General features: G+C 37.3%; 1 protein-coding gene, 1 long non-coding RNA gene and 1 pseudogene across 2 annotated transcripts in view; 2 read left to right on the top strand and 1 right to left on the bottom strand.

Moving 5' to 3' along the window:
* Positions 1-6400: 6400 nt before the first annotated feature.
* Positions 6401-8298, bottom strand: LOC138445293 (uncharacterized). The gene is made up of 4 exons (XR_011258792.1): positions 8081-8298; positions 7503-7619; positions 7038-7199; positions 6401-6859 (listed from the first exon to the last, which is right to left on the bottom strand). It is a non-coding gene; the product is annotated as an uncharacterized lncRNA (long non-coding RNA).
* COL11A1 (collagen type XI alpha 1 chain) overlaps positions 6737-18292 on the top strand; it is a 231805-nt gene continuing 220249 nt past the window's right edge. The window contains exon 1 of the mRNA XM_069599057.1: positions 6737-7217. Within this exon, the coding sequence (XP_069455158.1) occupies positions 7112-7217 (106 nt within the window). The 5' untranslated portion in view covers positions 6737-7111. The remainder of the gene's footprint in view (positions 7218-18292) is intronic.
* Positions 14854-15567, top strand: LOC138428579 (superoxide dismutase [Mn], mitochondrial pseudogene; annotated as a pseudogene).

The raw sequence follows: 18292 nt of genomic DNA, 5'->3' as shown, positions 1-18292 counted from the left end.
GGCAGTTATATTTGCAATTTTTTGCAAAGGAATCTCCACACTCTTCTCCATAGTGGCTGTGATAGTTTGCATTCCCACCAGCAGTGTAAGAGGGTTCCCTTTTCTTCACACTCTCTCCAGCATTTATTGCTTGTAGACTTTTGGATCGCAGCTATTCTGACTGGTGTGAAATGGTACCTTATTGTGGTTTTGATTTGCATTTCTCTGATAATGGGTGATGTTGAGCTTCTTTTAAACCTCTATCAACCTAACTTTAGGCTAAGTCAGTTAGTCGCTCAGTTGTGTCCAGTTATTTGCGGTCCCATAGGCTGTAGCCCACCAGGCTCTTCTGTCTATGGAATTCTCCAGGCAAGAATACTAGAGTGGGTTGCCATTTTCTCCTCCAGGGGATCTTCCCAACTCAGGAATCACATCTGTGTCTCCTGCATTGCAGGCAGATTCTTAACTGTCTGAGGCACCAGGGAACCTATAAAACTCCACATTTTTATTTCCCAAACATACTTTATGTTATTGATGTTACTACTTACATATTTTTATATTGTGTATTCATTAACTAGATCTTGTTGCTAGTTATTCTTAACCATTTTGTTTTTTTAACTTTTATACCGGTGTTAAAAGTGATTTTCAGACCACCTTACCTGTCTCCTGAGAAACTTGTATGCCGGTGAAGAAGCAAGTTAGTTGTGGCATGTTAACTCAGTAGTTTCATCTTCTGGACTCTAGAAGACAAGCTTAATAGCTGTGGTACACGGGCCTAGTGACATGTGGGATCTTCCTGGACCAGGGATTGAACCCATCTCTCCAGAATTGGCAAGTGGATTCTTCACCACTGTGCCACCAAGGAAGGCTCAAACATAGCTTTTTAGTGAGGACTACTCAGTACCAGTCACAAGAGTATCTCAAAAATTCATTATAGCAAGCCTGTAGATGCTATATATATATATATATTACACATTTAGAAACAAAGATTCAGAATGGTGTGTGACTGACAATCAGTTACATGGGTAGCAAGTGGCACAGTGAGGATTCAAACCTAATTAAAAAAAAATGTAAATGTCTTGTGTTCAAACTCCCAAGAGAGTAGCCATCATTTACAGAATTGCTATCTATATTCCACTTTTAAGAGTGAATATATTTTGAAATTGCATTGAGTATGGAATAAATGAATTTTGTTATACACATTTTTTGAGAGATAACTTGAATGATGCCATGAGCTGGAATAAAAGCCCCGACAGTTAAACTCCCAAAGTCTTGAAACAGAAAGAAAAAAATTAATGTTCTTTTCTAGCATATGTTTTCCTTTGTTTAAATAATTTATATATCTTCTTTATTTTATGTGCTGCACTTTATAACTATCGAAATTGATACATTCTTACCTCATGAAGATGTTATGAGGACTAGCAACAACAAGCATTAAGTATTTTTAATAAAAATGTTATTTTAGTGACAGTAGTATTTTGCTTTAAAAAGTATTCCTTCATAGTAAATGCTGCTTGTTTTGCAATCATTTAAATTCATATATGATCTTCCAGACTTATAGATTAGATTGTGGAATTTTGAAATAAGATCTATTGTTTGTGCAGCATTTGAATGTGTAATAATTTGACCATAGTAATACTGGCAGAACATATAATATTGGGAGGATTATTAACATTGAGATCTGCAAAACAAATTAAGTTGAAGTTATTCATCACAGATGTTTAAAAAATCAGATCTATTTCAACATTTAACCATATTCACCAGCCTTAAATCTTATATTTGGCATTCATTTTGGCAACAAGAAAATGTATAAGACTGTCATATGAAAATAACAAAAATATTGTTTATAATTCAGAAATCTGTTTTGTATGAATCTTCAGATTTTTGAAGCACATGCATTTGATTTCAGAATTAAATGAATTGGTACATATGGCAGAGGCATAAAACAGATTACACATGGTTATCTGGAAATAATATTCATTTTAAATAAAAAATATTAACAAATGCCATTGGGATGGATGAATCTATGTAGACATCATTGAGGTGAAAAAAAGGATTCACTTATTTTGGAAAGTGCACTGATATATGTGGTCAGTTTTATTATTTTTATTAGGAAGTAATAAGCATCAAAGGAAAATTATTTACATATTCTCATTTTACTACCAAAATTAAATTTTAAAGTTCATGAAATTGCTATGTGTAGATTTTTAAGAGTAAATAATCCCTATAGATAAGCTAAAATCCTTACCTTCAGCCACCTTATTTTATTAGGAACATCCAATGTGAATTAATTAGGAACAGCCAAGAGAATTACTACTCAAATGATAGTTGGGTAGTAATACACAGTGTACATACAGAGTAGGAATATACAGTGAAACATCATTGGGATATGTTCTTGATGTCGTAACTTCCTTTGGCTATGGTCTGTAGTTCACTAAAATGTTTAAGATACCATCTTCAACTTTTATTGATAGAGATGTTGATGTTGTCCTGCAACACTTTGTAGAAAGTCTTGTGTAATTTTTGCTGACACAGGAGCTTAGTAAATGCCAAATCCATTCAATTAAGAAGAAAAAAAGATACAGAGAGTAAAGTATCTTGACAAAGGTCCAACAAATATTTAAGGTTTTACTCTGAATCATTCTGTTCTCTTTTCCTCTCTTGTATCTTTGGATAATTATTAAAAAGAACCATGATAGTTTTCTGTGAGCAGAACCATGATAGTTTCTGTGAGCATAGCTAACCACAGGATATTTTTAAGACAGATGTACATGATTGTACAAGGCAATTGTCCTTGCTGGTTTGGGGTTCATTTAGATTTGATTTTACTTTTCTTTTAAACAGCATGGGTCTATCATCTCTGAGTTGACTCCTTCAGCACTCTAACAGACCAAACTTTTCATATAAAGATTTTCTTTCATCACAGATTTGTGCTAAATTTAGATTCCTCTCAAGTTCTGTATGTTATTTCATAATGCGCAGAAAAATATCCAGTCATCACTGTGGAGTAAGTGTGAGCTAGACTGACTATGAAAATAAATTTTTCTATCCCTCTCTCACCCCTAACTTTCTATAATACAGTGGCCCATCTGTGAGGTAAGAGGAACCAACACCACTTTTAAACAGAGATTAATTTTTAGCCACTCGTGTATTAGGAAAAAAACAACTGTAAAATCAATGTCAAACTGCTTAGTCATTTCTTTCTTAAAATAATTGACCTAAAGTTCAGAAAAGTGCAAGAAAGACAAACCATTAGGCACAGTAAGAGAGGGATTACATTCAACAACGATTTTCTTTTAAATGTATTAAGTATTTCTGATGTGTGCAAGAGTTTCCCACCCCCATAACAATTTCTCATTCATTAAGTCTAAGTAGATACAATGGCTTTAGTGTGTTTGGAGAAATTGTTCATATATGTATCATCTCTCTCTCTCTCTTATGAATGCCAAATCATTTAAAAGATGATGAAACTTTTCAAAAATCTACTTCTTTCACCTAATTCTACCCATAGTAATTTAAGTCTTACAATTGAGTTCTCTATTATTGTTTCTGTTAGGGACTATTTTTGACAATATTAAGGGAGATTTATCAGCATCACAGAATATTTAATAAAGTTCCATGAGCTCTGAAGATTGTCTAGAACATTTATGGTCCCCTACTATGCTACTGGGGCTTCTCTGGTAGTTCGGCTGGTAAAGAATCTGCCTGCAATGCAGGAGACCTGGGTTTGATCCCTGGGTTGGGAAAATCTCCAGGAGGACGGCATAGAAACCCATTCCAGTATTCTTGCCTGGAGAATCCCCATAGACAGAGAAGCTTGGTGGGCTACAGTCCATGAGGTCGCAAAGGGTTGGACATGACTGAGCGATTAAGCACAGCACAGCACTATACCACTATACCCCTAATCAATTATCAAATTACTCTCTCAGTTTCCCAGACAAGCCAATATGGCCAAATGGGCAATCTAAAATACTGCTACAAAGAATGTAACTATTTTTTCTTTAAACTGTTTTCCTCTTGTTTTTGAAAGACTTGCGATCAGAGCAAATTATACAAAAATGAACAAATATCTTCAAATGCCATTTTTTTTTAAATGTAACAAGATGGGAAATGTAATACAGATAATTGTGCTCCAAATAAAAGACCTATAAGTCAGGAAAGCTGTCGCATTCCATTACAATTTGAATCTACATATAAACAATTGGCAAGGACTGGTTGAAAGACGGTGTAGGAAACAAGTCATTCCCTGTGAAACTGAAGGTAGTGAGGTGGTTCTCTTTCTGCTTCCCTCTATCCTTTTGCTCTTTAGCATTACCCTTCCTTCCACTAAATTCATCTCCTGTAAATCCACGGGCAGGTACCTAGGAGACTCCAGACCTGGCTAATAGCTACAGGGTAGAGGGGTAAGACACAATTAACTATTCCTTACTATGAATCCACTATATTTCCTTCCAGAGCATTAATTCAGACCCAGATTATGCTTCTCTGGGCAGTGGCCAGAGGAATTCAGACCACAGAGTACAGAGAGCATAAGGCAGTAATAACTCTATTCACCCAAACCACTTTGCCTGAAAGGACCCATTCACTGCTCTGAACAGGCCTGAGATGTGACCAGAAGGTGGGACTTCCTCGACTGACTGCATCATTTCTCACCTCCCAGCACAGTATCAGACCATAGAATTCTCTATAAATCAGGAGAGCTATTGAAAAACAGCTTGGAACACCATTTCTAACATGTTCCTGCAAGCACTGGAACACTCTTTAGGTCTTGCATTGACTTAGGATTCTGCTAGCTTCACAAATGATGTACTTCCAAACTCTGTATTCATTTCACTATTTTACATTTAAGAGAAGTCCTTGAAAATAAGTTTAAAAATATACAAAGAATTGGACAAAAATAATTCAGGTTTCAAAAAAAATTGTTAACTGAAAATTCCAACAGACTTTTCATTTTGAGAAGATAAAAATAAACTGTTTCTAAAAAAAAAGAGAGAGAGATGAAGGATAATGAAGATGATAAATTTCAGTGTATTTTTCCCTTTGTTGTTGTTGTTCAGCCCCCTTAAGGTTCTTAATTTTTAATCCTACGTTTCACATTCAAACACTGTATGATATTTAATTATTTTATTAAATTGTATGAACAACTTGAAAATATTTCTCTGCAGCTGATATAAGGCCTCTTGAACATTCTGCCAGCAACATTATCAATGCAAAGTATTTTTTTAACCTATTATCTTTAAGAAGTAAATTTCTTAATGTGGGAATGGTGTCACAGAGTGAATAGTCATGTTAAAAGTATTTTTTAGTTGCTTTCCTGTTTTGATATGCCTCTTATACATGTCCTTGTACGATTAATTTCATCTTGGACTTCAGATAGTTTCTGAACACCTTCCTTTCATCTTTTAAACCACATAGTTAGAATATCTCATTAATCTCATGGGTCATGAGCCATTTTTTGATAACTAGTAGAAAATTAGATTCTTAAAAATTAATGGACATATGCACCTCATGAACTTAGCTGAGAACTCTTAAGCCTTGAAATACCTTAAAATCTCAGCATAGGTCCTGGCCAAAGCTTCCAGTTTTAGCAACAGGAAAATGTATTCATTCACTCAACCCATCTCTACTGAATCCCTAATGTATGCTGGCACCTTGTTGGGCTCTGTTCCAGAAAATTTTTGAGAAACATCTTAAGAAATATTAAAGAACAAAAAGGAGCCAATAGGAAGGGATAATTTAAACGTAGAAAAAAATGACTGAAGAACCTATACTCCAGGTTTAAGTGGATTACTTGGAGGAGGAGTAAGCAGAAGGAGTTTAGAAATCTGTCCCTTCTCATTACTTTCAATGTGGAGTGACCATATTTTCAGCTCCTGAGGCCCTTTATAGGAGTTGTGGGCCTAGACGCTTTGAGATCTCCGTTACTTGCTTTCCCTGACTTTTCTCCTCTCCCTCTGCCCCCTCAACCTGGTTCAGTATGGAATCAGTTGGAAAATTAAATTACTCACCCCCTTAATGTCAGCTCCCATATATTTCTTTCTCCTCCTGCCTCAGAGTACAGTTCAGTTCTTTAAGAGACATGCCACTGAATGAAGCTAGCGTAGAATTCAAACATTCAAGAGAGAAACCTGTCAGTTTCAGACCTCGAAGGACAGCTTCCCTGTAAGATCAAGGATTTTGACCTCTGGGGTCTCTCCATCTCACCTTCATCCCTTTCTTTTAATTCTGTTTAAAAATAATAATAAAAAATGCTTTTCGGAGGAGGCAGAGCAGTGAGTCCGCTGGTTCCACGTCTGCTATAAGAAGCAGATTTTTGCACAGGGATAAGGTTACCGCTGGCAGCCCAAAACTCCAGCGGTGTGGCGGTTCAGACGCTGGGCTCCTCCCCTCCCCCGCCGACGAGGAGAGGCTCACAGACGGGTGCAAGTAGACAAGTAGCTGTTTTTATTGAATACAGAAGCTCCTTGAAAACTCTGTGGACTCTGGGGCTCTCCTGCAATTCCTTTCATTCCCAAAGTGCTGGAGCCAAGCACGCGTCCCCCGTAACTCCCTCCCATTTCTTCTCCGGGATTTGGGTAGGAGAGGAGGGAGGAAAGGGGAGTGGGGAGATGGAGGGTGGTTGGTGGGCTGGGCTTGCGGGGAGACCTGATTCTCCGGCAAAGGAAAGGGGGGCGGGCTCGGGGCCGCCCGCGAGGCGTGTGATTGGGTCTGACCTTCAGCGGGCTTGTCAGTTTCGCCCCGGTTAAGGGGGGCGCGGGAGGGGAGTGGGCGGGGGAGGGGGCTGCCCGGAGCCTCTCGTCCGGCCCACTGACGGCATGAAGCCTTTAGGGGCACGCAGTCCTCTCAGATTTTTGGTTGAAGCCCCTCATCTGCCGTCAGTCTGAAGGCAGGGCCCCGCAGAGGACAGATCGGAGGGTCCCGACCGGCGGGGCCAACCGAGAGGGAGAGGAGGGGGCGAGAGACAGGAAGGAAGCAAACCATCAAATTTAAGAAAAAGCCCTTTGACTTTTTCCCCCCTCCCTCCCCAATGGCTGTGTAGCAAACATCCCCGACGATACCTTGGAAGGGACGATTAGGTCTGCAATCGCGATTTCGTGGGCTGAGTTCACAGTTGTGAGTGCGGGGCTCGGAGATGGAGCGGTGGTCCTCTAGGTGGAAAACGAAACGGTGGCTCTGGGATTTCACCATAACAACTCTCGCACTGACTTTCCTCTTCCAGGCTAGAGAGGTCAGAGGAGGTAAGAAAAAATGGTTTGGGGGAGGTGGGAGATTGCTGTCGGTCTTTCTCATTCTGTGCCCCTCCCCCCTTCCTTCTTCCAACCCCTCCCCCGCAAACAATTCTCTCAAATAAAATCCAGATTGTAGCTGCCACCAGGTTGGAAGTGAAGACTGGTGAGAGAGATGGATGTAGGCGGGACAGTAATGGGAGAAGAGGTAGCAGGAAAAAAGATCTGTCAGACACAGAGCCTGCTGAAATGCCCTTCACCACCTTCCAGGGGCTTTGAAAAGAGGAAAAATATTACCTTGAACACAGAGGCAGTTGTACAAAGCTTTTGTTTGAGGAAAGGTCCTTAGACTACCTTTGAACACATCTGGTTTCTTCAGATTCTAACTAATGGAAGTCCTTTTTTAAAGGTGAGCTGAGGAGAGAATATAGAGAAAGGGCATAAAATGAACCTTGATAAAGTTCTTTGTCTGGAACAAAGTGAGAAACAAGCTGTTTTAAGGATTTGAGAGAGACCAGGGGGAAAGTCTTTAAGACTGAGAATACTGTGTGTGTGTGTGTGTGTGTGTGTGTGTGTGTCATTTTGAGGAGATAGTAAGAGGGAAACAATGGCAGATTAAAAGAAATGGATGGAGATAGGAAGAACACTCTTCCCGGGATTTTGCACCTTCCTCCCCTCTGTGACCCCCCACCCTCAACTTCATCTTGCAGGTTGGACGTGCAGTTCTCTTGGAGAATGAGGAAACTCGCCAAGCAAATGGGGTGGGGGCGGAGGAATAGGGATTGGAGGGAAGGGGAGGGGGCGTGGGGTGGGATGGGAGGAGAGAGGTAAGGAAAAGTTCCTACGTGGCACCACCAAATATTCAATGACCAGACCTGCTGGGAAGACTGCAGCTCTGTCAGTACCCGAGGAGGGAGAGCGACTTCACTCCTCCCCTCCGCCTCCTCCCTCCCCTTCCCCCGCCCTTTCCAGCAAAGGCATCTGGCTGGAGCGGTCCGTTAGGTGCTGTAGACACGGCTGGCGGGAGGACGGAGTCCTTTGGAGTTAAGGGAGCCCAAATAGCTTATAGTAGAAAAGCAAGCTTTGCCGGGGTGCGCAGAGAAGTAGGGGTAAGAAGGAGGGCGGCGATGATTGGCTGAGGGAGAAACAAATTGTCAACCCCAAAGGCTCAGGCTTTAGCAGAAACCTGAGTCTGACCCTGGTGGGTGCCAAGATCTGAGTTCTTTGTGGGAGTTAGCGCTCCCGGAGGCCGAACTCTGCGAAGCCAGGTCTGTATTTCTTCCCCACACTTTGTGATTGTTCACCTTCCTGGGGAGCAGGCAGGGATGGGTTATTCCTCTGTGACTTTTCCTGGCGAATAGTACAGTCAGAGACTCATTAGGACTATCTTTGAATTTTTGAAAAAGTCATGCTGATTACGTGGATTCATTCATTTCTACATTTTGAAAGATAAATAGTAGAGTCTTGGAAGTGAAATCTATCAAAAGTTTGCACTTTACCTTTGGTACCTGGTCACCAGCGGGATTGGTCGGTTCTGTCCTCAGGTCTGCCCTCTGCTGGTTTTCTTTATTATTTGGAATTAAAGCAACTGCCTCAGGATATAAGGCCTCCTAAAATCCTTCTAAGTACAATGATCCTGAAAAAGGACACTTGATTAAGGAAGAACAGGTATATTGTTTCCTTTTGAACTTTTCGAGCTATTTCTTTTGTCCAAACTTGGAACAAGTATCATAATGGCAGCTTTTTGTTTTTAGTATGGAAACTAAGACTTTCTTCAGTGAAGACAGATGCATTGTAAACTCGAGAGACTTATCATAGGTATTCAGGGATTATTTCACTGAAGATGTTTCAGTTCCACACTGGGGCTTCTTTAAAGCTCTTAGAAGATCGAAAGGTCAAATTTCTACACTTATGATGTATAATTTTCTCATTTAAATCTAACTGCATACCTAAAACTCTTTTAAACAAAACATCTTAGTACCACATCAAATAACTGGTGGAAAAACAAACTTCTCTATTAATACAAAACCATCTAAAGTGAGAAATAGCAAACTTTAAGGATCATGTGTAGTTTTTGTTTGTTATTTTTGATGAAATATCTTGCAAGTTATATGGTTATTTGGATCTTCACATTGTTTAAGATTTGGTGTTCATTTCTCCAAATTGCTAGGTGCTTATTCTTTAGAAGGAAACCATATTTACTTAAACCTACTCTTGTAGGCATTCTTACCACCTAATGAAATTCAACAAGGAAATACTATATTAACGCTTAAAAAGGAAACACTAGCCTGAATCATCACACAAAGGAAAAATAAACTCAGTGTCCAGTTCTCATGCTAGCCTTTATATTTGCAACTGATGTAACAATGAGTTAGTTTCTAAATAAGGTATTGTATACCAGAATTGTACTATATATTTATATAATTTCATTTCTCTGAGATGCAGTGGTATGCTCTGATTGTTAAACTGAAAGATAATTTAAAGATAACTTTTATCTAAAATTTGTATTTCTTGGATTAAAAAATGCTTAAGCCTAAAAAGTTCTGGGTTCATAATAAATTGGATTCTAAAAATATGTAGTTAGGATCCTGAAGCATCTTACAGAGAAAACCTTACAAAGAAAATTTCCTGGAGTGAATGAAAAGAAAGTCAGTGAACTGACACAGTCATATTGTTTTACTTTGCAAATCCAAACTCTGTAATTTAGTAATCTTTAATTTACTTTAAAAATTGTTAGTATTTATTATGGTTTAGTAAGAAGAAAAGAATAAGCATTATTTTTTATATGTATGTGCATTAACTTCAGGATCATATTTCATATACTTGTTTATGGTTAATATAAATGTTTTATCTCATGAATTTATAGATTTCATATTCAATTAGTTCAGTACTTATTAAGATAGAACCTGAAATTTACCTGGAATTTATAGTGACTATAACTCATGACTGTGTTCAGATTGATGGTTTTATGATAGATGGTTTTAGCAGTTTTTAAAGGAGTTAAGCTAAATTGAGTAAAAAGAAAATATAATATCTGATTGAATCATTTTGTTACTAATTAAAATGGTATTCTATCTTTGGTGGTTGAGCCAATACTGTGCCTTGCAAAACGTAGATTAATTTTATGAAGAATTTTCGAAGCTTGTCAAGAGTTGGTAGTGATTCCTGCTCAAGTGTTTTGAGTGCCTGGGATCAGCAGGTGAAATGGTGCTGGCTTCCAGAGTATGTGGTAATCCAACTTTGGGAAGAGATCAACCTTGTCCCTTAGGTTACTCAATCAGAAATCAGTTAAAAGATAAGATATGCTTTTGATAGCAAATGAAGTATCTTCTATGATTATTAATATTGTGTTTCCATTTGTTTTTTAAAGCAAAATCAACAGTCTGTAATAAACACTAAAGAAAATTAGGTAGCTCATGAGAAACACCTTTCTGAATCTTTTATACAGATAACCTTAGTTTAGGTGGCACATGTATGTTCAGTTAATTGCAGACACCTTCACAAAATTGTCTATTAGTTTTAAAATTAAGTATATTAATATTTTAATGTGACAATTGACTTTATAATTAATACTTTGCTAGAATCTACTTTATAAAAATAATTCTGTGAGAGGTATACACGGAGTTTTAAATAAAATTATGAATTTGCAAAATGAAAAATATATATATCTAGATAGCATGATTGCTTATGATTTATATAATTAAATTTTAGCTTCTATGTTTGCTTTGATTTGTGACTAAAATTGAAGGGGCACATTATTCAACTTATCACTAAAATATAGCAAGGCAAACATGGCCCCCTTTTCAAATTTGTGGGTAGGATTTCTGACAAAAAATAATTAGTTGCCTTTCTATTCTTAAATTTTGTTTCTTCTCTGAGACAAATTTCTCTTCACTCTGGTTAACTTATTTAGGCACTACCTATGTAGTGATAATGAATGGATTCGAATCAAGTTTCAGTGAGAGTGTGTAATAAAAAGCTGAATTTTTCGAAAGAAGAAAAGGTGTTTAGAGTCTTTTAAAGAGAATGACAGAGATAGAAATTCTCATAAAAATGGCAACTCCATACTACCTTCTCACTTTACTAATGAGGAAACTAAGGCACAGAAAAATTCTTAACTGAATCCTGTCTCTCAAAAAAATATAATCATATAATAGTCAAGATTTTCCATAAATGAGTAGGGTGAAATCTGCAATAATAATAAAGTATCTTTAAATAATAGTAGTCTGATACTTAATGGAATAAACAATTATTACTTAATTTGTGTATATTTATGAAATATAGAATGACCATATATTGCTTAAATATATGTGCTGGAGTTTAGTTAGTGAGGATCGATTAAGTGAAAATGATGAATCAAAGAAACACAGGAGATTATAGAAAGCATTTAAAAATTCCTCAATGTTCTAAATTTAGATATAGGTAATTTTTGATAATTTGTATTGTTAATATACCTAATTATGTGATTCTATAAGATCTGTATCAAATTAAAAAGTGCAACAGTTTATAAAATATTTTTGTATACATTTGTTGCTGGATTATGAACATAGTTTTTTTCCCTCTCTAAAGTTCCTAATAGAGGACCCAGTACAACTTTGAATTTTCAGGAAGCTAAGAAAGTTATATATTTATTTCAAATAAGACAAATAATGTCGAATTTCTCTTTTCATGTTGATTTTATATTGATTGGGTGATATATATAATATCTAATTGTATGTTTTTTATTAATAAGTCAGATAATGATTTGATTTTTATTTGATATGGGTTATTTATTTAACAGATAACCTTTTTTCCAAAGAAGCAGTCAGCTTTGGGGAAAAATAATAACAGATGCGCTTAGTAGTGCAAGTTCTAATTCAAGTTTTTCCTTTTGGATTGTCAAAGTGTCTGAAAGTACATAACCACCTTTTACTTTGGGAATAAATGGATAGTTAATTTATAGAGAAATACTTCCTCTTCAGGGACTACCATGACATGCGGTGCTGGCAATGGCTAAGATAGAGCTAATATTTCAACCATGAAGTTTTTTCCTCTCTTTTGGGGAATTCAGTACATGTCCTCAAGGTCCTGAAGAAGATACTATGGAAGTTCTACAGATGACTAATTCTGTTTTATATGAATACAGGGTTTTATACATATTGACCCAGCCCTATCATTTAATATAATTTTTAGTGATGATGTTTAGGTATTTAAAAGCCAGAATCATATTATATCCTAGACGCACTTTTCATTCCTGTCCACCTTTGGAGAAAGCGCAGTTGGTTTGTAACATTAGGAATTCAAGGCAACTGCAGAGTTGGAGCTGAGGGCTGATCTGCGTTTCTGCTTTTACTCCTCGACTTCCCTCATATAATACTGGGGAAATGTGACCTGAGCTGGGAGTGGTGAGAGGAAATCAAATTTTTTTTTTTTTTTTGAGCATTGAAGTTTTGTCCCTTAACAAAGAAGAAAGAGGTACACACAGGTGCTATAAAAAGTTACAGTGCTCCTTAAACTTTCTCCCTGAAGAGTCTATTTTAAATGCAGTTTTCAATGTATACTAAAACTACGCTATATTGAATTTCCTAAATTTGGACTTTTTTCTACTGATTTCCTTTGCAATTAAATTCAGAATCTAAAGGGTTTTGCTTTTTTTTAAAAACTACCTTCTATATTCTAATGCATCTATTTAATTCTCCTTTCAAAACCCTAATATGATTTTATTTTTATAGATAATTGTGATTTTTTTTTTCTTTTTTTTGCTTTCAGTTGTGTCAGAACTCAACGTGAATAATACTCTTGGGTAGAGAAGATGAAACAATTTTAAAGTGATTTAGTGAGCAGTATCTATTTATCAGTTGCAGTCTTTGGCCTACTACTGACTTGGCTAGTGGTTCTTTAGACATTGGCTGATCACCAGACCTACTGTTATCTGGTAAAATAAACTCTTTGCTTGCTGCGCATGGAATTAGAGACAGTGCTATTAATTTAGTAGAAAGAACTCAGAGAAAAGAAAGGTTATCCTATTTCAGAGTAAGAGACCAGTTTAAATACGACTTGACAATTGAGAACTAAAACAAACCTGTGTAAAAGTGCTTCAGCACAATCAACTTTTGCAATCCCTCAAACCTTCTTTTTCTTTTTTTCTCCTTAAAAAGCATTTCTTTCTTATTTTAACCAAATTTAATTGCTCTTGAATGGCCCTGTACTGTACAGGCCAATGAAGGTCCCTATTCATAGAACTTGAGCGTATAGGATGTCAGTGGAAGCGTCCTTCCTCTGTCTGACTGGTAAACTCACATCCGGGCTTATAGGAGCAAACCTTAGACTGTAGGAGGCAGTTGGCTTTCCTTTCTCACTCAGACTTTAACAAACAATTTCCCGAAAGGATCACTACTACGAAATAGCAGTAGTTGCAATTCCTGACAGAACTAACAAGAAGCTCTAGCACATTTTCCTACTTTGTGTTCTTAGGTACACTGCGGAGAGTCATATGTATTAGTGGTGCATGCTAAGTCACTTCAGCTGTGTCTGACTCTTTGCGACCCTAAGGACTGTAGCCCACCATACTCCTTTGTCCATGGGATTCTCCAGGCAAGAATATTAGGGTGGTTTTTGCTGTACCCTCCTCCAGGGATCTTCCTGACTCAGGCATTGAACGCAGGTCTCATGTCTCCTGCACTGGCAAGCAGATTCTTGACCACTAGCGCCACCTGTGGTATTTGCTCTTAACTCTCTTTTCAGATTAACTGTGAAGTACAGCCTTCTACTTGCTGTCACTCTTTGAATGCTGATGAACCTTCGAAGTACTTCACTGGTTTTGAAGACAAACATATTGTACAGATGGCCTAGCATGATGTAGGGTGCCCTTCTGTATGTCTCAGACTCAGGTTTCCCACTCCAACACCATGCACCCTGCACACTAGGCATGTTCAACCTCTTGACTGTCTTTTCCCTTGTCCTGGAATGCATTATTCTTTTTTGCCTGGAATATATTTTTCCTTCTCATCCATCTAGCAGATACTTTCTCATACTTCAAGATTTTACTCAAGCTGCATATCCAGACAGATATAGTAACAAGCTCTAAAGATTTTACTCAAGCTGCATATCCAGACAGATATAGTAACAAGCTCTAACACTGAATGCATATGTCTCCTTGTAAACATTTTTGTATAGAATCTCATTTGTTCTGACAGTTGTCTTAGAGGTAAGCTAATACTACCATCTCTATTTTACCCATAAAGAAACTGAAAAACAGATACGTTAATTGTCTTACTTAAGACCATACAGCTACTGTGTGATAGACCCAGGATTTGAACCCGACAGTCTTGCTCCAGAGCTCTTGCTTTTGACCATTTGCCCATGTTTACTTTATTGTGTGTTCTTTTTATATATAAATTGTTTTTTAAAATAATTTTTTAAATTTCTTTTTTGGTTGCCCTGGCTCTTCATTGCTGTACACAGGCTTTTTCTCCTTGAAGTGAGTGGGGGCTACTCTTCGTTTCTGTGCCCTGGCTTCTCACTGCAGTGGCTTCTCTTGTTACAGAACACAGGCTCTAGGCATGTGGGCTTCAGTAGTTGCAGCATGAAGGCTCAGTAGTTGTGACTCACAGGGTCTAGAGCACAGGCTCAGTAGTAGTGGCATACAAGCTTAGTTGCTCTGTGGCATATGGAATCTTTCCTGGACCAGGGATCAAATAAATCTTTGTCAGCTACACTGGTAGGCCGAATCTTATCTACTGCACCACCAGGAAAGTCCTATTGTATATTCTTAATGCTTTTGTACAGCCTCCCTGACTTTGCTTATGATTATGGTGCCTTGGGGCCTAGCAATAATGCACAAATCATGCAGCTGTAACCATTGTAAATATCATGTAAATCGTGCAAATAACTTAAATGCTACCAAGGGAACATATAAAGAGATTTTGGTGAAAGATGATGTCATAATTCAGGTGACTCTTCAGCTTGCACTAAATTTCAGTGGTGAAGGAATTGTCACTCTTCCCATTTTAGAGACAAATCTATGCCTTATTGATGGCAGAGAACCAAAGGGGAGTAGATGGAAGCTAGCATGTGTTACTTTATTCCTTTGACTGAGGGGAAATTGACAGCTTTGTCTGTTGGTGTTCAAGGTTCAGCTTGGGGTTGGCCTGGTTTCATTAAGGAACAGGGACACTTACAAATTGCTGCCTGTTCTAATCAGGATCTATTACAAGGAACAACAGTTCTATTCCACTTTGGGGGATTGATGTATGGGAGGAAGCTTATTACCTTCAGTATAAAGTGTCAGATGTGATTATCTAAAAGCTGTTTGAATGTAATCAGCTGCAAGAATGTAACTGAAAGATACGTGGTCTGCAAAAAAAAAAAAAAGACAGTATAATTATTTTAAAAGTTCTTCATTTATAGTTCTTCCTCTAGGAGTTGCTGGAGGGTAAAGACTGTGATTTAGTTTTATTTCTTTCCCTAGTGTCCGCCAAGGTGCCAGAATGCATACAGGATATGATATAGTCACCATTTAGATTACTAATTATCTTCTTGTTTTGCTCATCAGACTGGAACAAGGTTAAAATCTAGTTAACTTGGAGTGGTGTAAAGTGACCTCCTCATATCATGTTGTTAACAGTGATTAGAGTCCCCCTCCCTCTTTTTCTTTACTCACTCTGTGAAGGTGAATGAATTGCTACTTTTTTCCAGCTTTCCTCATTTGGAAAATAGTTTTGCACATTCTCTCCAAAGATATTTTTATATATTTGAAGCTTTCAGTAGACCATACTATCTCTAAAACTGGAGTTTGCTTTAACATAGTAAAATGACTGATAAAATGCCATATGAAGTCATATTTTTGCTTTGACAGCAACATAAATCATCATTTCACTTGCCTATTGGTAAACAGGAAAGTTTCATTCAAGTTTGATTTCAATTTGTAAAAGTAATAATTGAGAAAATCCTGTCATATATAATTTTTCAAACCTTTTTCAGTTTTGTATGATATTAAGGGTTGTCTGGTTTTGCTTAATGACTATTAGGAAAAGTAGCCTATCTATATTTATTGCATTATGATTATTTTGGTAAGCTAGCTCTTCAAGTTAGAAAGCAAACTGCATGTTGCATATACAATTATGTTATTATGAAGTACCATCTTAAGGAGTACTTAAAATTTCAAGTGCTTAATAGGATTAATAGTCTACAGCGGTAGGATTGTTTTGGATAAAAATATATTTTTAATATTCTATTCCTATCTGTTGTATATTTTAGTTCCACTAAAATCATCAGGATGGGTATCTTTATCTGCTTTATTTAGTGTGCCCTAAGCATGTAGATTGGAACCTATCACACAGTAAACATTTGGAAAATTTTTGTTGAATAAGGTAAAGATGTTGGTTGCAGCTCAGATGAATTGCTTTTCAATAACCTAATTGATAACCTGAGATAGGATATAAATTATGTAAATCAGCTGTTGTCAGTGTCTGTGGAATATACTAAAGAGATTTTTGCTGATACTGTTATGATTTCTTGAAATGGCTGTCTCTGTTTTGCCTCCAAGCAAACTATGGTCTTTGAATACTCTCCTAATCTGCTTACCATTATTTTTTTACACAGAATTTAGTTATTATCTCCTCTAGGAATACCTCTTCTTAACCATGAGGACTAGGATAATTGACCTTGTGTAGCATCCTAAAGCACAGAAACCTTATCATAGAATGGCAACTAGCACTATACCTGGACTATAATAGGTGGCCAGTAAACATTCATTGAGTGAATTAATGAGATCATAATTAAGACATTTTTATTAAAGTCAAGAGGACAGGAGTACTCAATTATGGCTTGATATCACAATCATTTCCAGTCCCATCTCTGTGGATATTGATTGAGTGGATTTTGTACAGAATCCAAGCATAACTGCTTTATAAAACTCTACATATAATTTTGATGCACAAGCAAGGATTCATGAACCTTCTGAAATAGGAAATAAATGTATATAAAAATGAGGGTGTGCCTAGTTTGTATAACAGTGTACTGGAAGTCAAGATTTGCAATGTGCAAATCTTCTGATACATTTCTTATTTTCAAACAGAAGTGGTTCTGCATAAAATAATATAAATAGATCAACTGATCATGATATTGATAATGCTTTTTAAAGAAAATCCTCTTCATAGCATGTAACAAACTAAATGCAAATAAATATTTCTCTTCTCAACTTAAAGTCAAATTATTATAATGAAAATATAATTTTAGTTTTATAATAAGTATATTTTAATAGCTTTGGGCTTCCTTGGTGGCTCAGCTAGTATCTGCTTGCAATGCAGGAGACCCAAGTTCTATCCTTGGGTCTTGGGAAGATCCCCTGGAAAAGGGAATGGCAATCCACTCCATTATTCTTGCCTGGAGAATTCCACTGGACAGAGGAGCCTGCAAGTTACAGTCCATGGTGTCACAAAGAGTTGGACATGACTGAGTGATTTTCACTTTCAATAGATTTGACCACTTATAAATCAGACTTTATTTTCTTGGGCTCCAAAATCACTGCAGATGGTGACAGCAGCCATGAAATTAAATGACGCTGACGAATCTGGACAGCATATTAAAAAGAAGAGACATCACTTTGCCCACAAAGCTCCCTATAGTCAAAGCTATGGTTTTTCCAGTAGTGACATACGGATGTGAGAGTTGGACCATAAGAAAGGATGAACACTGAAGAATTGATGCTTTTGAACTGTAGTATTGGAGAAGACTCTTGAGTGTCCCTTGGACTGCAAGGAGATCCAACCAGTCCATCCTAAAGGAACTTAATCGTGAATATTCATTGGAAGGACTGATGCTGAAGCTGAAATTCCAATACTTTGGCCACCTTATGTGAAGAGCCAACTCATTGGAAAAGACCTTGATGCTGGGAAAGATTGAAGACAGGAGGAGAAGGGGACAACAGAGAATGAGATGGTTGGACGGCATCACCGACTCAGTGGACCCGAGTTTGAGCAAACTCCAGGAGATAGTGAATGACAGGGAAGTCTGAATGACAGGGAAGTCTAGCATGCTGCAGTCCATGGGATTGCAAAGAGTCAGACATAACTAGAGACTGAACAACAACAAAATTAAAAATGCCA

Source organism: Ovis canadensis, chromosome 1, assembly GCF_042477335.2.
Source record: "Ovis canadensis isolate MfBH-ARS-UI-01 breed Bighorn chromosome 1, ARS-UI_OviCan_v2, whole genome shotgun sequence".
Lineage (NCBI taxonomy): Eukaryota > Metazoa > Chordata > Mammalia > Artiodactyla > Bovidae > Ovis > Ovis canadensis.
The sequence above is the reverse complement of the archived record's forward strand: the minus strand, read 5'-3'. Positions and strand labels throughout refer to the sequence as shown.